This window comes from Callorhinus ursinus, unplaced genomic scaffold, assembly GCF_003265705.2.
Source record: "Callorhinus ursinus isolate GAN/ISIS: 27379988/994484 unplaced genomic scaffold, GSC_fseal_2.0 scaffold46, whole genome shotgun sequence".
Taxonomy (NCBI): domain Eukaryota; kingdom Metazoa; phylum Chordata; class Mammalia; order Carnivora; family Otariidae; genus Callorhinus; species Callorhinus ursinus.
In genome coordinates, this window is record NW_027397108.1 from 986,096 (window position 1) to 1,007,787 (window position 21,692).

The 21,692-nt window shown below is 38.8% G+C and overlaps 1 protein-coding gene across 5 annotated transcripts in view; it reads left to right on the plus strand.

The window, feature by feature from the left end:
- The window catches only part of CNTNAP4 (contactin associated protein family member 4), a 263,654-nt gene that overhangs the window by 148,819 nt on the left and 93,143 nt on the right, over nt 1-21,692 (plus strand). For all 5 annotated transcript variants that reach the window (XM_073882311.1, XM_025860482.2, XM_073882312.1 and 2 more), the window contains 4 exons: nt 16,133-16,336; nt 16,886-17,070; nt 17,870-18,013; nt 21,430-21,691. In XM_073882311.1, coding sequence (XP_073738412.1) covers nt 16,133-16,336; nt 16,886-17,070; nt 17,870-18,013; nt 21,430-21,691 — 795 coding nt within the window. The remainder of the gene's footprint in view (nt 1-16,132; nt 16,337-16,885; nt 17,071-17,869; nt 18,014-21,429; nt 21,692) is intronic.

Below are 21,692 nucleotides of genomic sequence, written 5' to 3' on the forward strand. Positions count from 1 at the left end.
GTGCCCATACATGGTAATATTGACTTTAGCATTTGGCTCTATATTTTAAATCAGAAATGGAAGCATTTTATAGATAGATTGATCCTTAAAGAGATAAATAGATACAGATACCTGTTTATAGACGTATGTGAATCCATTTACCCAAATCTACTATTATTAACTAGACCCTGACTTTTCAAATATTAGAGTTTTCCCCCCATGGACTATATTTGATGATGTTTCACTTAGGCACCCTGAATTTAATAAAAGATACAGTGTTCCATTTAGTGTAACCAGTCAAACGTCAGGACACGAAAGAATGTCTCTCCAGCCTAAAAATAATATGCCACATAACTCACTTATAAACGTGCTGTGCCTTCAGCATAAATTCATAGAAAAAGTAAAGACCTCTGCCAAAATATAAAATGTGTTTGAAATACTTTCACATAAAAAATGTGAGAAGCCACAGATTTCACTTAGTCTCCTCTTAATGAAGCATTTTATTATATCTTTTTGTGGGGCAGGGGCCTAAGAGTTATTGATAGCCTACCTCAAGCCACACCATCCTGTTAGATGCTCTTTTATTATAGGACAATGAGTTAGTTAATATGATCTACAATTACCAGATAAGCAGTCTGAGGTTTGGAGAGATTCCGTAATTTGCCCAGCATCTGACGCCTAGCACGCAGAAGAATCTAGAAAAGAGTCTGGGACTGTTCAGTTCCTCTATATCACTCTTCCTCTAGTGAACCTTTATTTTTTAGCCACAAAAGCTTTTTTTCACACATATTTTATCACTTTCTGATGTAAGTCAAGTTAGGCTCTGGTTCACTCTATTTGCAGGAAGGGAAAGCATGTCATGCAGGGGGCAGGCAACTTGTTGACATTGTCTAAACTGTGTCAGACAGACAAACTGTGGTGTACAGACTGCAGGTCTCCTTGCACTGGTTGGTGATGTTCCCGGCACCATCCGCCCCCACCCTCCCGGCCCAACCACCAATAAAGGTAACTGACCAGCCTTTTGTTCCTGCCAGGGCCTACAGAATAGTGATCACAGTATGAATATCAAGAGTAATAATAATAAGAGCAATAATACTAATATTAATAATGTTAATTTTTTAAAGATTTTATTTATTTGTCAGAGAGAGCGCAAGCACAAGTGGGGGGAGCGGCAGGCAGAGGGAGAAGCAGGCTACCCAATGAACAAGGAGCCTGATGTGGGACTCGATCCCAGGACCCTGGAATCATGACCTGATCCGAAGGCAGCCACCTAACTGACTGAACCACCCAGGCATCCCCCAATAGTATTAATTTTTTAATGCTAGAAATAGCAACGTTTTATTGAGTGCTTATTATATGTCTAGCATTATATTAAGAGTTTATAATTTTTTAAAAGTCTGGGTAAATATTATACGATAACTACTCCATTCTCCGACTTTGCAAATGAGGCAGCTAAAAGCTCAGGGAGGAGGGCTTGCTCAAGCCGTACTGATGGGAAGTGACTGAGCTGGGTTCGCAGCCATGTCTGCCCGACTCCAGAACTCAAGTGTGGGCTCAGGCTCTGTCCAGCTGTTAAATCCCAGAGATGAGTCATGGGCAGCTTACTTCTCACTGTCTGCCCACTTACTCTCTTGGCTTCAACCGTTTAGCTTAGCTGCTCCTATTATGTGTTAGCTCCTCCTTTGCAATGATCCATTTGGATAAAATCATCCTTTAAAAAAATATCCCACCCCAAACTGCAATTCTGGAACACAGAACCTGGAAAGTCAGTCTTATTTGTCTTTGGATCATAGAGATTAGCAAAACCCATGCTACACAATGGATAATTAGCAAAACAGATCTCAAATGCTTCATATTTATAATTACATTCTCTACTTAGAACATCCACCTTGCAAAATATTTATTTGTCACAGTATAAAAATAGCTAAGTTCTTGAGTGCTTACTCACTGTCAGGTATAGTTTTTATAGGCGTTCTTATTTAATCCTAAAAATCACCCATCTAATCGAGTCTTAGAAATATTAAGCAGTTTTCTCTGTCATACACACTTAATACACATTCAGTCTAGGATGTAAAATCAACCTCAGTTGAACAAGACTATTGACCCTGTTTTTCCAAAACTAAAGCACCACTCATGATGTCCCCATGGATGTGACTGCTGAGGAACAAGTTCCTTTGAGTTCTCTCTGCCATGCACTCCATGGTTACTTAAATCTTCCTCCACTTTCCTTGATCTGCAGCCCTATGGGACAGTTTTTTTCCTGCGACTTCAGTTGCTGTCTCTTGCACATTGTCCACGCATTTCGTCAGCCTCCTCTTCTCACTGACCGGCCGCTGAAGTAGCAGTACTGAGAGCCAACAAGATTTTAAATTCAAACATAAACACCCATTGGTAAAGGGTACGACAGGACTCTGTTGTATAATTTTGGATAAGAGAAAAACATATAAACAATGGAAAAGTATTCTCATAGAATAACCTCAAGATGGGTTGGGTGTGAGTGCCTTAAGGGCGGGCCTTTGATCAAATGGACTTTAATTCTTGGGTTACACTTCTATTCTCCACCTTTTCATAAGTATCAGCCTTGCAGAATATGAATTTACTAAAGCATGATTCTATGTAACTATCATTTATTAAATAGTTAATATGTATCAGATATTTTCTTTCTAGGCATTTTCTGATTTAGTCCTAAGAACACAGTGAAGTAGGGGCATGAAAATTACCATTTTATGCAGGAGTCAGAGCAGAGGAACAAAATTGTCTGCTGAAAGAGCCCTGTGGCTTGCTCTGGGCTGCCTGGTACAGAAATAGGTGGGACCATCCGCTCGCCTTGTCCTCAGAAGGGAGAGCTGCAGGTGCTCTCAGCCCAAGAACACAGTGGCAAGATTTTGTCTGCAACTCCCCTGAGTAGCCCAGATCCAAGATCAGCCCGGATTTTCTTCAGATATATATACAAGGCCATTCAGCTACAACACCTATAAAAAGGAGAAGTGGTATTGGGGAGTGGTCAGGGTCTCTCTCCTGGGTCACGGTCACAGGATACCTGTCCATGCTGGCAGTTAAGTGAGCCTCTCATGAAGGCCTGGAGGACTGTGTGCACCCACCGGCCTGTGCGTCCACATTGCCTGCACCAAGTTAATGTGACTCTTTTTTGGGCTTTGCCTGAGCCACTCACTCAAGGCTGGTGTATCCCAGGTTGCTTCAAGTCTCCTGACGTGGGGGAAAGTGAACCTTAGAGAAATGAAGAACTTTGTCCAGGATTACACAGACTGCCTGTGTTAGAGCTAAGATTTAAATTTGCATCCATTACTTTCTAAAGCCTGTGCTCTTGACAACTATATGAATCATGCATGCATTCACCTTTTAAGTATTTATTGACACTTGCTGAAAGAGAACTGTATGAAGTATTGGGTATAGGGATAAATTTTAAATAATGTATGTTTCTTAATAAATGGGAATTATTACTATATGTAATATTTTTTTGCATTCTAATCCTAGGTTTATTCAATACAGTCCTTTCATTCTACACAACAAAGCACAAATGCAACATTATCTAAAATGCTACAAAGTTATAGATTTTTATTTATTTATTTAACAGAGATAGAGAGAAAGCACAAGTAGGCAGAGTGGCAGACAGAGGGAGAGGGAGAAGCAGGCTCTCCGCCGAGCAGGGAGCCCGATGTGGGGCTCGATCCCAGGACCCTGGGATCATGACCTGAGCGGAAGGCAGCCACTTAACCGACTGAGCCACCCAGGCACCCCAATGCTACAAAGTTATAAAACTCAAAACAAAATTTATAGTACTTGTACAATAAAAGCCAAAAAAGCAATGTACATGTTATCAATGTAACCTGCAAGACCACCATGTATGACACCTATAGCAGGGGATCTGTGATGACCCTACAGAGCTGGCTCTCAACTTGCTTATTAATTTCACTGAGAGAAGGGAGATGTGGGGTGTGGGGGTGTGCACATAAGTACACGTAAAAACAGAACCATTTACAGCAACTAGCATGGGGTGTTTGATCCCAGAGGTCAGAAGAGGCAATGTCATAAAAATTATACACACTCAACATAAAATATTGTAGCATGAGTGTAGGATGTGAGGAATGAAGTGATTGATGAGTTGACATTAGTATAAGAACATTTATAGCAAGAGGTTTGAAACTAAAGTGCAGGTATTTTCACATGGGAGCCTGGAAGGGTAGTCCAAATAGGAGAAGGAGCGTACCCTAGTGAAGCGCAGAGACAGAGACGGGACTGCTGGGAGGGTTGGTTTGTATTTGAGGGTGGTCGTTCAGGCTGAAAGTAAGGGCACACACACTGGAGGCAGCAGTTCGGTTAGGAGGCTTCTGATCTCACGTGTGCAGTGATAGTGGAGCCTCAAGCCAGGGGACCAGCAATCAGGAGAGGGATTCTCTTGACTCAAATCTGACTCAAATGTACTGAGGATGTTGAATTAAGAGAGCTTAGTGATTGCATGGGTGGGTCGCTGAGTTACCAGATTGGAACAAGCATCTGGAAAGTGGTGCCGTGCTGGGAGGCCAGTGGAAAATGAATGAGCTCTGAAAGGGCACGGGGGAGATCATTAATTCCTTTGTTGACTCCTTGAATGCAAGCCTGGAGAACACACAAGGCTGGAACTCTAAATGCTCTCAGTCGATGGTATATAATTGAAACCTATATGAATATTGTTGTTACTAAATCATGACTTTCCGCTTACTGCATTACTGTTAGGAATAAAACTATAAAGTGCTGTGTTTGGACAACTACTCGTGGCTTTGAAAAGGAGGGGTGCATTTCTATCATAATTAAAGTGGGTCCTTTATGCTGTTTTTGAGGTAGCCTGCATTTTTATGCCACCCCCCACCCCCCATCCCCCACCCCCGTGCCTCCTGCATGCGTTCACTGAAGTTATAGGTGCAACTGCTCCTATGAACATTGCAGGGACCATGGCTATTGTGAGAGCCACACATAATTTTATTACCCTCTGTCTGGGTGAGTTAGGGCAGTAACTTGTTATGAAGGAACATCAAGTGAATGGAAAATCCATATCAAAGAGCATGTTCTACTTTTATGTCGGAAAACTTGGAAGTTGTTTCCTGAGTAATGAGAGAAGGAGAAGCTAAATTTTATGGGTTCAGAGAGAAAGTATAAATTTCAGATGTCTTGGTCATAGCAGCCGTGAACATGTTTATAGAGCTAGACAAGAGATGTGGGTAAGGAAATACCTTGCGGAAGAAGGAAAAAGAAGAGAAAATATTTGATGGTAAAGAAATACTGCTCTACAAAATGTCCTGAAGGGAAGTAACCAGTGGTAAATGAAGGCAGAGAAAGGGAACAAGACTGAATGGCAGTGACTGTGTCTGAGGTGTCCTGAGGGAGTGGCCGTGAAGCCACAGGAGATCATGGTCTTTAATTGTGGATGAATCGCTGCGACAGTTGCCCTTGGTGTAAATGCCAAGTTCCTCTTCTCTTGTTCTTGTGTAAACATCCTCATTTTGCAGCCCGTGCCCTGCCTTTCCTCGTCCTCAACAGAGTAAAAGCCTCCAGCTGTCCAGCCATCCTGAACCATTTCCATTTCTTCAACATGCCGTGATTTCATGATTTTTCTAGACCTGGGATCTTTGTGTAGCGCCCGGGGCAGTCAGCACACGTGCAGTCTTCCTCTACTGAGAGAAGTCTTGCACTTGTCACCTTTCCTCAGCAGAGAAACCACTGTCTCTGACAACTTCTCTGACACCTCACTTTTGGGTCAGAGGACACTTCCACCTGTTTCTGGAACAGCCGTTCCGCTCCCGGTGGTCATACTAGGCGCACATGATACTGTATGGTAGTCAGATGTTCCTTCTTTGGTAAGAGCCTTCTGGATAGGTGAATGAACAGAGGGGGGCGGGGTCGGTGAGCCTCAGGAGGGCTTTTCCTGCCAACCTGGCAGCATGTGCAGCCTGTGGACGATCAGACGCAGAACCCAGGGACAACTGAGAAGATCGGAAGAGAAGAGATCTATAGAAGCAGAGGAACTACACAGAATATAGAAACTGTTGTGTTTATTTGCTTAAATCCAGACTGGTTAATAAGAGAAAATTATGGATTCTATTTAACAAATGGAAGCAAGTCAACAATTACAAAGCTCATGTCAACTGAAAAAAATAAAAATATACATTTTATAATGTAAAAACTATTGAAAACTGGAGCGACTTATATCAGTAGATTCCAGTTTGGAAAACATTATTAACAGGAAATGCAAGAAAGTAGCTTGAGACGTGCCAAGTGCTGACACTGAGAACTGAATCATTGTCTTCTGTCTCTTCTCACCACACATCCAGTTGGGGGGAGAAATGAAAAGCAGTAAACTTTTTGGATTTACTCTAAAGAATAGTTATAATTGAATTCAGTGCATATTTATGAAGCTGCTCCCACATGTTAACTGCTAAATACTGGGCCAAGGTGAATTAAATACAGTCCCTGCACTCAATAGCTGAGGAATCCTATTTTATGCCAAAGTTTAGAGAGAAGATAGATTCTGGTTGGCCTAAAATCAGGGAGGATAAATCCTAATTCTTTGCAAAATTTATAGTCTTAAGATTTTAATCCTATGATAAGTGAGGTGGTAGTAAAATTAAAATAAGGTTAGCTATTATAATACCAGAAAAAAAGAAACTATGAAATATGCTGGGATTATGTCAAAAGAACTCAGAGCCAACTGAGCAGGTTCTCACTGACCAAAAATGGAAATATGATAGCGTCAGGAAGAATAGTAACTGCAGTATTGCAACATATTAAATATGTTTAAAAGAATGGGTTCATGACAGTACTAAAAAATGAAAATCTAATTGGTTACCTATGAGAGATATGAAGGAACCAACTCATTATTTTGAAAATTAATAAATGAAAGGAAACATCAAGAATTTATCTTACTTTTCCTGTGTGATCTGTACTTCAAGGTAACCAAATAGAAGATGAGGGAGAATTTCTCCTTAAAGGTATATTCCAGGTAATAAATAAAGAGGGAATAATGGAATTAGCATATTCCCACTTCGCAATCCTAGATAAACTAATAGACCAAGTCAATGATTTAAAAAGTTCCCAAAAAGATGACTTGCTTTTCAGCACCAGTCCTAGCAGGGTCGTTTTTACTGGGCTACCTTGCTGTAGTTGTCATTGCTGGATACAAAATACACATTAAAAAAAAAAAACCCCTTCTGGGCTCTGAAGCTCAAGTCAAAAACAGGATGGAAATTGACAAGATTTGATTCTTGAAAGAAGGAAAGCAAACTCTGAGAGATTCACCTTTAACTGACTTTTTTCCTAAAAACACATCCTAGTTTGCAGACGTCATAATGCTCAAGCAGAAAGTAGCCAGATTTTGCTGGGCTGAGGAGGCAGAGTTCAGAGCTCAGGGTTGCCAGAGTGGCTAAAAATTGAGCGTGGAATGCTGAAAAGGAGAGGGTGAGGGAGAGGGAGGGTCTCGTCTCAACTCCTGCATAGAAGTTCCCCCTCCGTCCTTGGCTGATTCGGGAACCACACATGCCCAAGATGAGATACCAAGGAGCAGAGGCAAAAGCAGGATAGGAGAGGTCAGGTGCCAAAGACTTCAACATCTACCTAGTGCCTGGAGGAAGACCTTTGGAAAAAAATCCGTCCTGCCAATCTAGAGGGACTTGTTAAACATTTTAGGCTTTTAACTGAAAAGCCAGAGGGCATTGCTTTAGGAGTAAAGACCAATCTGAGGACCAGTTGTTATGTCCTAGGGTGAAGGACAAAACCAAAATAGACCCGTCCCAACAAAACCTGGAACCACGCTTTCACGGGGTCAGGTGATCTGTGGACCTCTCCTGTCTCCTTCCTGCCACCTCCCCCCCACCCTCGCCGGTCTCCATCCTCCCACCTGTCCTCACCTTCTCCCAGGCTCATACCCTCCCTTCCCCATACCTCCTCCTGCCCTCCTGATCCTAGACATTTACGAAGGTGGGCATCTACTCAGATTAAGTTTCATTTCCTCAACGATGTGGTCCCCAATCAGCAGCCTAATTTAGATCTCCCTGTTCGAAACTGCCGTACAACCCTGCCCTTTTCCTTCATGCTCCATTTAGAGTTTGTAAATACATCTGTCCATGTGAGATGAGTTGCTGGATGTCTTTCTTTTCCTTCAGATTGGGGGAATCCATGAGGACAGAATGTGTTCACTGTTGCAACACCAGCTCCTACTGTAGGACTCGGCACAGTAAATGTTCAGTAACCATTTGCTGAGTGGACAAACTAAGAAAAACATCCAGTTAGCCATGATAAAAACTGAAAGATGAATAAATGTATAAAAGCCACAGATGTATTACACTCCTGCAGTAGCATTTGATTAAAGAACTGTGAGATGACCATAGGAGATTTCGAATGTTATTATTAAAATGATAATAATAGCATACAAAATATGTAATAAATGAGGCTTTTTGATACTTGCATTCGAAACCCACAGCTTTTTGTGTGGTATGAGAAATTGGAATTTTTCTCCATGTATTCCAAATAAGGAAATTGAGACTCAGCATTTAAGTGACTTCTGTGGCATTCGTTACAAAAGTTACAAACAAATATTAGAAACAGAAATACAGCTTATGTCCTCCAATGACATACTCAAGTGTCCTTGATGTAGTAGATGTTACCCATTTCAAACCTATTGAAAAGGTTAATTTAGACTGGTATTTAAGTGGCAGTGATCTTGTTTGTCCCTATAACCTCCTGGAGTGTTATCACTGATCTTAATTCACTCTATTTAAAAACCATGATAGTAAAGTCACCTTTTCTCTGTGGTTAGATGCAGCACTTGATCCTGTACCTTGTTCCTTTTTATTGTATTAATTTTGGTTGTTTTAAACTTAAGAGTCCCTTAAATCATTCTGTGTTCCTTGATACTACTATGCAAAAATAGTACCACCCATTTCCTGTTGATTTCTCAAGTGCTTGCTCTCTCCTCGCCATCTCTTCAAAACGCAGTTCAGTAATGCAGATCTCAAGTGCCAATACATCATGCTGTTGCTTTCATATTTCACCATATAATGGTTTAATGGTGACGCAGTCTGATTTATGTTTCTTAGAAGTCAAAACTGGACCTCTGTTTGTTGAGAAATTCATAGGTAGTAATTTTCAAATAAAGAAGCGGTGCGCTCGGTACTGGAGACTGACTTATTGTTTAGCCCAGAAGAGTTTTGGTCCATTGTTCTTTCTCCATTTAGATTACTTTTTTTCTCTATTTATATTTTTGGTGTGCTTCCCACAGAATGAATAAAAGGCTCTTGTGTCTTTTTCAGGAACTCTTTCATGACCTTTTGTAAAGTCACTTTTCTACTGTTCAGGTATTTTCCAGCTCATGCATTTTCTATTCCAGTTTGTCTCTTTTACGTTTCTTAGCCAACTGACCTCATCAGTGATGTGATGATTCACATTTGCATTCACAGAACCAATTTCTCCCCAAAACACCTTTCAGGGACAAGCCACTACCACCTCCACAATTTTCTGCAAGTATCACTTACAGTGTAGATAAACATGTTTGTTTTCCATGGTACAATTCAATATGCAATGAGGTTATTCATTTTCAGGGAAAAGCCTTCTTTAACCTTCTATGTCCTTCTTGTCAGATAATCGTCATGCTGTCATCTGCTCAGGGTCACTCAGGAAACTGTTTTCCTGGGTGTGGCTCTCAGAGCGCCTAACTTGGTGGTTATCAGGCAGACCCCAGGATGTTCAGTGCTTATGGAAACACCAAAAGATTCTCCTCAGTTGATTCTAACATGGCTGACCACGGAGCTCAGTTTAAGAAAGCATGCTGTTGTACGGGTTTTTCTTAGTCATCCACTTACGGAGAGGGGAGGGCATTGCTTTTTCAGATAGCAACCTCACATTTTGCAAAGTCTCAAACTTCTGGAGCAGGGGTAGGATGTGGGTGGGAAGGATACCAAGTCAAGTGGAAGATACTACAATGAGGAGTCTGTTTATGTGAAATATGCAGAGGTAGAAGGTCAGCTTGCTGCTCGCAGAGGTACATCTGCATTTTAGTTGACATCCTTCTCTGAGGCTGAGTGGATCAACTCCTCCTGCACCTGTGAGAAGTCATTCGGACCCAGCCCCCATGCAGAAAGCAAAGCTCCAAGCCCTGGCATGAAAAATCACATCTCGGGGATGTGCATCTTTCCCATTAGAATGAAAGCTCCTTGACAAAAAAATGTGCTTTGTATTTATGCATTGCCGTGTCTTCCACCGTTCACAGGGAGCTCGCCATAAATATGTGTTTACAGAAAGGAGCACAGAATACACATTTCAGCAATGCCACTTCTGACACAACTCGCTGAAAGAAATTTGAATATTTTGCATTGGAAAGCTCTTCATTCCACGGGAGATTGTATTTCTGAATCATGCAAAGAAAGCAGTCTCTACCTCTTTCCTGGGGTCAGAGGGAGAATTGATATGAAAGTAGGGCCTACAGGCTTTGTGAGTCTCTTCTTTCCTTGATGCCTGCTGTAAATGAGAAGATTTCAGATGGAGGTATTCACTGAGGAGGAATCAGGTCACCGACAGTCTCCATGGTGAGTCAGCTCAGGCATTACCTGACAGAGAAAAAGCCACAGAACCCACAGATGGCTCAAAATCATTCTTGCTGCATAACCTGGCCGTGACATTGATAATTGAGCACTTCTTATGCTCTTCAGAAATTCATTATTTTTTTAAGGAGTTTACTTTTTAAAATAAATACACCAAATGTATTTATTAAACTATTTTTGCTGTGTCTCTTTCCCTGCCCAGTGTTCTAGCAGTAAATAATAGCATTAGCACTAGTAGTAGTTAATGTTTATTGAGTTGCAGTTATGTGGCAGCAATGCTTCCAAAAATTATGCAGATACACATTCCTACAACAATCCTGTGAAGAATATACTAATACTATTCCCGTGTTGCGGAGAGGAAATGGGCAAAGGGGTTAACTACCTTGTGTCATAGAGGGAGCAGTGCCCTGTTACCTGTAACTATGTTACCTTATATGATATAGGCACCTACAGATGTGATTAAATTAAGGCTCTTGAGTTAATGAGAGTAGCCTGGATTATCCTGGTGGGCCCAGTGCAATCACAAGGGTCTTTGTAAGAGGGAGGTGAGAGGATCAGTCTGAGAGAAGGAGAGCAGAAACAAGGTGGGGGAGTTGCAGATGCTATGATACTAGTCTTGTATGTGAAGAAGGGAGTCATGAACCACGGAATGTGGATAGTCTCTAGAAGCTAGGAAAGGGGAAGAAAGGGATTATCTTTCAGAGACTTCAGAAGGAAAGCAACTCCTGCCAGCACCTTGATTTTAGAATTCCAAAACTAGAAGATAATACATTTGTGTTGTTTCACGTGACCAAGTTTGTGGTCATTTGTTACATCAATGATAGGAAACTCATACACTTGCCCAAGGTGGAGTGAAGGTGCAAACCCACACAGACTAGTTGGCTTAACCCCTAGGCTACACTAAAATAAAAAACTATTAAGAATGGTTCCGAAGGGGCACCTGGGTGGTTCAGTCAGTTGAGCGTCTGCCTTCGGCTCAGGTCATGATCCTGGAGTCCCGGGATCGAGCCCCGCGTCGGGCTCCCTGCTCCGCGGGGAGTCTGCTGCTCCCTCTGCCCCTCCCCCTGCTCATGCTGTCTCTCTCTCAAATAAAATCTTTAAAAAAATGGTTCAGAAGGGGCCTAGCTGGAGGGGGATAAATGTGTCAGAACAGTTTGCAACTTGTTCCTAGAAAATTAGGGTTTATATCCTCCCTGTGGTGAACAGGGTGTGACAGGGCCACATTACTAATATCGTAGTAATTCAGTCATTGAAAACATAACTTCAGTTATAAGCCTACTAATGAACAGATTTACCATTAGTACATAATTCTTTCAGTCAAGTAACATGTCTCCTCCTACATCTTTGGACTATACGTCTTTTACGGTTACAAATTTTGTTAACTTCTGAATTTTCTACTACCTCTACTTTTCCTATTTATACATTTCACCTGTGTACAAAAGAGTCGTTTTCTGAAAGTGACAAAAGATGGACGTAAGTGTGATTCTGTTATTTGAAACAAGAATATTACTTTGGATGCTTATTTTAGTGTTTCTAAACAAATAAATACTGAGTTAAATTGCTTTCCTTAAGGGCCTGCTCTCATCAAATCTTTCATAAGTTAGTTTCAATGTAAAGAAATACTGTTATGAATCATCTGAACTTTTCTTTTGTGAGAATGTATTTGCACTGGTAGTGTCCTTTGTGGAATAGTGAAAATAAATTTGCCTTGAATGTTACTGGTGATGGCTGATACTTTCCCAGGGACACCTGGGTGGCTCATTCGGTTAAGTGTCTGCCTTTGGCTCAGGTCATGATCCCAGGCTTCTGGGATCCAGCCCTGCTTTGGGCTCTCTGCTCAACCGGGAGCCTGCTTCTCCCTCTCCCTTGCCTGCTGCTCTGCCTACGTGTGATCTCTCTCTTTCTCTCCCTGTCAAATAAATAAATAGAATCTTTAAAAAAAAAAAGTTGCTTCTCCAGTCAATGATGTGAAGCCCAAGTTGTACTTTTTAAGTTAGTAATGTTGAAAGCAGTTAAAAAAAGAAGAAGAAGAAGAAGATAGCAGGAAGGGAAGAATGAAGGGGTGGAAATCGGAGGGGGAGACAAACCATGAGAGACTAGGGACTCTGAGAAACAAACTGAGGGTTCTAGAGGGGAGGGGGTTTGGGGGGAGGGGTTAGCCTGGTGATGGGTATTAAAGAGGGCACATTCTGCTTGGAGCACTGGGTCTTATATGCAAACAATGAATCATGGAACATTACATCAAAAACTAATGATGTAATGTAGGGTGATTAACGTAACATAATAAAAAATTGTTAAAAAAAAGAAAGAATTTTCAAAAGCAAAAAAACATGACTTAAATTCAAATACAGAATAAACACATATGAAAGATGTATTTAATTAAAGAAGGAATCAAAAGGATGGTAAAGCTAGTTGGAAGAAGATTCAAGAGACTGAGTGTAGACAGGAATCCAAGAAAGAATGTTGGATTACTATTACTAGGTTGGGTACATGAATAGTTAATGTCCAACAGGGCAATAAAACCATAACTGTAGAACCATTTGTATTTCTAGTGGGCAAAGAAATCTACAAATTAACATGTAACTTAACAAAGTCTGATCCTAATCTGTAATAAATAGTAAAATCAGACATTTATTAATTCACCTAGAATTAAATAATCTTTAGGTGAGTCTGTGAAGAAATGGTCCTATATGACATTGAAAGAATGTGAAGTTATTCCTCTGGATTATATCTAGTTTTTCCAATTTTTCTTAATGGTGGGTAAGACCATTTTCAAGAGAAACTACAAACCTCTCTCTCCCACCAGCATCCTTGGAGAGCTAGATTCTGATAATGAATTCAAATTCATTTTCTCTCTGTTTCCCTCTCTCTGTCTGTCTCTCTCAAGACTTTTTTAAATATAATTCCAGATTTTTATATCATTAGCTGTATATGCCACAACACAGTGTTTTGTGATTATTGTTGAAAATTGTATGCTTTTTATATATCAGATATGCTGTGTAGATAGCTTTTTATAACAGTGACTTATATTAGACTCATTATAAGTGAGTCTTTTATTTAAAGTAATACTGTTAGGAATCACCCTGAATTTTTTTTTAATGAAAATTCTTGTACATATGTTGCACATATATAAGTTAAAAGTTTTCCTATGCTGACATTGTACTCACATTCTGAATTATACAGCTCTTTTCTCTGAAGCTGTTGTTCACACACATGTGAAATCTGTTTATTCTTCTCCTCCTTAAACTACTTTCTCACTTTCAGACCCATTTTCAAGGCAAGCCCTGCTCACTCTTCTTCCTCTTCTGAGAGTTGAATTGCTGACTGTCACCATATTTCTCAGCAACCCTCAGAGCTTCCTTTCCTGACAGTGAAGGAGAGAAAGTGTTGGGAGAATGCCGAGGTTTTGGAGAATTAAATGTCCTAAGAGTAATTCTAAAAGTTTATGGGAACACATATAGGACTTGAAGACCGTGGGGAGTAGGAAGGTCAGTGGTGAGGTTTCCCCAACTCCCTTAACTAAAGAGACCCAGTCTTCTGTTAGGCTCCATCAGTCTGTCATGGCTGCTCACTGGTTAAGGCATGTCCATCTTCGTGGAATGTCAGCTCTATGAGGGCAGGAGCCATGCTGGTGTTGATTACTCTCTTAATCTCAGCATCCATCCCAGGGTCTCACAAACGATGTGCTAAATACATACTTATTGAACGAATGTCTCACATTACTGAAGTATTATCTATGGAGTAAGGAGATAACAGGTAAGAGTGAAAGTGGCAAGTGGCTTCAGTTTAAGAGAGGGGGCGGTACACCATTGCTTCAAGCGTCAGTCCTTCACTGTCCTGTTTTTACTGATGGAAATATTGTAGGCACAAAAGCTTTAGGTGCCATGAAGGGTGAATATGACCATTATCACATATAATAGCGAAGAAGAGAAAAAAAGAAATAGTAGGCTGGACTCACACAGGTTGAACCTTTCCTGGAAAAAAATTCTCTTGGTAGCTAATCCCAAAAATAGACTTTATCTAAAATAAAATCATTATTATGATGGTTGCCTTTAAGCAATACATTAACTCAGAGATAACTGCATGGCTCCAAATGTGACAGCATTTAAAGTCTGTCTTATTGGAATTTTTCTTAATTTATTGTAATCTAATAATCATAGAACACATTATTTGTATACGACACAGAGTTATGTTTTTACTGTGCACATTCATTCAGCTATATAACAAGGAATAATTGTTCAGTTAACATTATTCTTTCTACAGAATGCAATGTTTATTCATGTGCATTTGGTGAATGGATTCTTTATAAGCACATTAACAAGATGTGGAAAAATCAAACCTCTGAATTTTCAAAAGATAACTGCATGAAATAGTTGAAAAAAATTTCGGGGTGGTGAGTTATAAATGGTTCACATTAAATATGATGGATAATCTGAATGAAATGTGTATTTGGGCATACAAGTAGCTGTAATAATTTTGTCAAATGAAACAAAGTGAGTAAACTTTAATGTCATTTCATTGACTGGGAAGAGTTAGCTAACCAGTTGAAAAATAGCTTCATTGGGTTTCCCTAACCTCTTCGTTTATTACATAAATGTACACTCAAGGGTAATTGCCTTAAAAAAAATCTTTGACTTGCAAAATGTAGAAAACACTGCTAGGTTTTCTGAGTATTATCAGTTCTACTTTGTGTCTGTTGTTCAGGATGCAACTGATTTTGACAGATGTGCTGTTACGTTACTGGTATAACATGACATCTTTTTTCAGATGAACTGAATAAAAGTGATCTTGACAATGAGTAGATAAGACACTGTCAGAAAGCTGAAAAAACATGTCAGTGTCACAGTTTTGACACAAATGCAGCAGAACAGCCCTTATAATATCATTGAGTGAATGCCTTTCCAAAGATGTCCTCTAGAAGACAGAATATAGCATTGCTCTTAAGTACTATTACTTAGCCACAAAAATCATAAAATAAAACACAAAGGTCAGCTTAATATATACTTGAGGTGGCATTTGATGAGTCTGATGTATGTGTGTGTATTTATATGTAGATCTCTTATCTACAGCCTGTATGAGAGAATTTTGAGACATCAAACCATTTTTTCAGGAGCCAAAAAGCATTTAACTTCAACACTTCAGGAACATCATTAAAAATACTGATTGTGAAATATGCAAAGTGATTTTATGGATATTGATCATAATTTTTTTCCTGATTTTCTTTTGTTTACTGAATGAAAAGAATAGCTTTCAATAATATGAGAAAATTAGGAATGCAATTTAAGATGTATTTCTAGATCAAGATTTTGTAAATAGGTTAGTAAAGACTAAAATGGAATCAATCCCAGGCATCAAGAGAGAATTAGACATTGGAACTTTTATTTTCCCTTATGACTGGCTTGAAGCTGAACTGTGCATATGTGTGTTTATGCACAATGCACAATGCTTTATGTATATCATATGTATATGATATATATATATATATACACACACACACACACATTTAAAATGCTTTACTAAAAAGTATATGTATCCTTTAGAGTGACTTTCAATGTCTTTGTCTCTAGGATCAGAGGTGGTTGATCTTGATGGAAAAAGTTCCCTTCTCTACAGATTTGATCAAAACTTCCTGAGCCCAGTAAAGGATATTATTTCTTTGAAATTTAAAACTATGCAGAGTGATGGAATTCTGCTCCACCGGGAAGGGCAAAATGGAGATCATATCACACTGGAATTAAGAAGAGGAAGACTCTTTTTACTTATTAATTCAGGTAAAATTATTTGGTGAAGTACTTGAAAATCTGGCCATTTGGATATCACTTCAGTAAATTTATATTTTTATAGCTTCTCTTTTAATAGTTAAGGTGCCTTATTTCCATATTCAAGGGCTTATATGTACACCAGTATTGCACTTTCATGTACAAGTGGCTCATATTTTACAAATTGTACAAGACCCTCATTTGATATTTTTTACAAAGTGCCAGGAGAACTACATAGCTGTTTTCAAACATCATGAAGAAAGTCATTGAAAATACTGAACTAGTAAAAATAATGAGGTTGTAGCAAAGATAAAATTTACATTGCAAATGAGCATGTGATGGGAACTACTAAAAAAAGAATTAACAGTGGAAGAAATTACAACAAGGTTGAGAGGACATTATATTCAAACTTCAGGTAGATCCATACTAGTGTTTTGGATGGAATGCAAGGAAGGAGATTGCAATTATTATGGGTTTTGAGAGATGCTGGTCCACAAGGGGGAACTTTTTTTTTTTTTTAGACTAGGAATAATGGTGCCATTATTTTTTTTCTCTTCTCAGGTGAAGCCAAACTGCCCTCCACTCACACGCTCATCAATCTCACCCTGGGCAGCCTGCTGGACGATCAACACTGGCACTCCGTGCTCATCCAGCTCGTGGGCAAACAGGTCAACTTTACAGTGGATGAGCACAGGCACTGTTTCCACGCCCATGGAGAATTCAGTTACCTGGACCTTGATTATGAGGTGTGATAGTTATGTTTCAATTAATACGGATTTTTATGATGTGTATGTTGCGTAGCCATGCAAAAGAAAATATACTGTAGGGAGCACCCCTCGCCTCTTTCAGAGTAATTCCAAGTCCTGGCAAAGTGTTTCCCAAGGTGACCTAACTCACAATAGCAGATTTGGGCAGATACTACTGATGCTTCATCTTTCTGACAATATGTTAACCTGCTCTTACAGAGAGAGATTTTCTTTTTTACCTGAAATGTATAGTCACAGAGTATCACATGTAGGAAATCTCCAGGAGATTGTATTACCAGAAGTGGATATAGAATGTGTTGCGTGTTTTTTTTTTTTTTTGTGCTGTAGGGCATCCTTGAGCAGTGTAGATTTACGGAGAGGTTGTAGTAATGAATAGATTATCAATTGATTCAAATGCACAAATAACCAATATGTGCCGGAAATGTAGATAAAACATAATGCCATTATAACCAGTTATGTTATTAAACAGAGGTTTACCATGGATATAAAGCTACATTTTTATTCATCAACCAATAAACATCAAATCCAGATGTGATTAGTAACTTGTAAGAATAATCAAGCTCTTGTGTAAATGAAAACTGAATGCATGTAAATTTGTTTTCAAATCTGCATTTTAATTTTTAAAAATATCCATATGAAATTAGCAACATGGCAGTGTAGAGTGATGAAAAATTGATTTATCTGTGATGATTAAAGCTATAGCTGCTAATTATAATTTTTTAAGCAGATTATCAGAAAATCACTAAACAATATTATTGATGCCATTTTTCTTTCTAAGATCAGCTTTGGAGGGATTCCAGCACCTGGAAAATCAGTGTCATTCCCCCATAAGAATTTTCATGGGTGTCTAGAAAACCTTTATTATAATGGAGTAGATGTCATTGATCTGGCCAAGCGACAAAAACCAGAGATCATCACTATGGTAAGAGAATCTTCATGTAAACGAATGAGTGAAACTATGTTACTTTTCCACACAATAAAACTGCTCCATTTTGGATTCCCACATGATAGGATGTTTTAGAAATTACTCTTTTAAAAATTTTCTCTGCTAGGCAATATGCATGGAAAGGATTAATCCTATCTAAAGGAATTATAATGCACAGGGCATGATTATTTTATTTTTATATAAAGTAAAGCATTTTTTTTTTTTACAGTTGATAATTTAATTCTGTGATGTTATTACTCTAGGGGACTAATTTCTTTGCTGTGTAACTTCCTTAATAAGATACTCCCTGACAAACTCCCTAAATAAGCATGCCAAGTTCCTGGAATCAGATAACATCCATGTACATTAGAGAGACACTTGAAAAACTGTATTTTGCCATGGTCATTCATAACAAATAAGAGAAACGAATAGGCTGTTACAACACTGCATCTGCCAGGCTGTCCCAGTAGCAGTTGTTGGTCAGGCTGCATTATATTCTAATTCTGTGGAAATGCAACAGATTTTAAATATGACTGTACTGGTCAGGGTTCAGTCAGGGAAGCAGCACCACTGTGAGTCTTACGAACAAGGGATCTATTTTCGGACTTGGATCTTAACAATTGTCAGAGGAACTGGAATGTGGAGGCCAGCTGTCAGGAAGAAGAGACAGAGCATAGTGAAGGAGAGCCAGGACAAACTGGAGCAAACCAGCTCCTCTGTGATCATCCTTCAAAACGCTTTGGAAGAAAATGGCTGGCGTTTCACTTGTGACTCAGATATCACAGAAGCTCTGTTTTGGGCTCACTTTTCACCAGAACCAGCCATGGAAGGGGTTTCTGGGAAACATGGTTTCCAGTTTAACCAGCTTCTTGATAGAAAAGCAGACACACAGATCCATTTCAGTACATTTCTTTAATTGTTCAAAATTCAGGATATATCCGTTTAAGCTCGTGCTATGTCAGCCAATCCCAAAGCATATCGTGGGAAGATTTGTTGTTTACAAAAGATTTTATTCCTGATTCTCTGTGTGAATTGGTAGTATTTGTAGGAGTATACCATCCAGAAAGATTTTTAGTTTTTTTTTTTTTATAAAAGGGAAGATGATTTAAAAGGAAAATGAAAAAAAGAAAAACTGTAGATAGATGTGTTTCATGGGCAAACGAGTTTCCAGAAACCGCTCATGCAGCTAACACCCACTTTTCAATTGCAAGAGGATTTGCTGCTTGCAAGGTAGCAGGCAGCCATCCAAATGAAGCATCAGACCCAAACTGCAGCTGGTAAAATGTTTACAGTTTTACGAGGTTTGTTAGTTTCTAATTGCCTTTACATTTTGGGTCAGTGTAGTTTATTTTCCCGCTTTTGTTATTTCATTCACTGGGACAAGATATTTGTCCACAATGAAAGATAATTCACTTTTAACAGAATCACAGTACAACCAAATATTTTTGTTTAACCAAGACCAAATGGTTTAATTCCAAAGTGTATCCTTCTAAATAAAGTCGATTTCACTGACTTTTCAAATCTATATTTGGAAAACATGTTAAAGATTACTTTCAGGAAAAATAAATACGTTCATATTCATTTCTGAAGCCTGTTAAGGAATGTACTTAATTATTTCTAAATAATTAAAGTTTTTTGAAATCCTTAAATATCTCTTTTACTCTACTAGCAGAATAACTTATATATATAGTATTTTAATGAAAATTTATGCAATTCTAAGATATCTTGAAGATCTTATAATAGATTTTATAATAAATAAATTTTATAATAAACCATTAGATGAGAAATAATACATATTAATCTGATGATACGGGCATAATGATAAGAAATGATAAGAAAAAGCCAAAAATGTTTTAAAATAAATGTTTTAAAAATAAAGGAAGGTTGGGGCACCTGCCTGGCTCATTCAGTAGATCATGTGACTCTTGATCTTACGGTTTTGAGTTCAAGCCCCACATTGGGTGTAGAGATTACTTAAAAATAAAATCTTTTAAAAAAATAAAGGAATGTGAGTAGTACATTATACATTGTAGTGTCCAATATAAAACATAAGAGGAAAAATGTGGGCGCCTGGGTGGCTCAGTCAGTTAAGCATCTGACTCTTGGTTTTGCCTCAGGTCATGATCTCAGGGTCCTGGGATCGAGCCCTGCATCAGGCTCCCTGCTCAGTGGGGAGTCTACTTCTCTACCTCTCCCTCTACTGCTCCCCCTGCTTGTGCTCACTTTCTCTCTCTCTCCACAATAAATAAATAAATATTTAAAAAAATTGTGCTAAGGATATAAACAGACCATTCTGAGGAAAGCCAGTCCGAAAGAGCCACAAACTCATGAAAAACGTGCAGATCCACTGTTGGTCAGGTAAATGCAAGATAAATAAAAGTGATATATCACGTTGACATTTTGTCGTTGAACTTGTGCAGATTTAAAAGATCCTATAATACCTATTCCTGCCAAGGATGTGGGGACAAGGCTATCCTTATATATTACCAGAAGAAATGTGGAGTATTTTAACTTCTTTTTGGAAAAGAAGCTGGAAATATTTATTAAAACATATAGGTATATATAGTTTTGCATTTAGAACCCTCTTCTGTAGAACTGAAAATACACACAGGAGCATGTAGAGTTATTTATTATAGCACTGCTGGGAGAGGTAAAACCTGGAAACAAGCACATTAACAGGAAAACGGTTGAGTAAAAGTTGGACTAGTCACATAATAGAGTATTATGCAATCAACAAAAAGAAGGAATTAGGCTTATGCCAGGCTCAAAAGGATTTCCATAAGGTATTTTTTAGTTCTAAAACATAGTTCCTACTTTTGTAAAATAAATAATGCCTAGTGTGTAGGTATATCGTCAACATATAAGTAAGTGCTTATGTACATATAAATGAACATAAAACTGAAACTATATATATATATATTATATATATAAATAAGAGTTCCAATGGGAAAAGAGAAAAACAGGAAAAAAAATACAGAAGGAAAAACAGTAGCTCATTAATATTGGGCATGTTATGGGGTAGATTAGAACCAAAGGCATCAAAGGATGCAGGAGAAAAGGATTTCACCCAGAGCTCAGGGAATGGAAAGCCAAGAAAAGTTAAAAACAAAGAATTGGCTTAAATAAATTTTTATTGATCTCAATGGCGTTGAGTTAGATGCCCTTTATAGAAGTTGAGAGCTGGGGGAAAACGGATTTCACCAAGAACCTAGGGAAAGATTTTACTATCACAGGATTTGAAGAACCTTTAAGATATATGGCAAGGATTTGATTTTTCATGTTGATAGCAATTTGTTGTTGTTTTAAACCAAGGATAATATGAGATTGATAAACGGCCTTTGTGAATACTTCCATTTCTATTACTAAAATGATGTGAGCCATTCTTAAAGCTTTTTCTTTTGCTTTCTTCTCAGGGAAATGTGTCGTTTTCCTGTTCACAATCACAGTCTGTGCCTGTGACTTTTCTCAGCCCTAGGAGTTACTTAGCCCTGCCAGGCTTTTCCGGGGAGGACGAGCTTTTGACCGCATTTCAATTTCGAACCTGGAATAAGGCAGGACTTCTGCTATTCAGCGAACTTCAGCTGGTTTCAGGGGGTCTCCTCCTCTTTCTTAATGATGGAAAACTTAAGCTGAATCTCTTCCAGCCAGGAAAATTACCCAGTGACATCACAGCAGG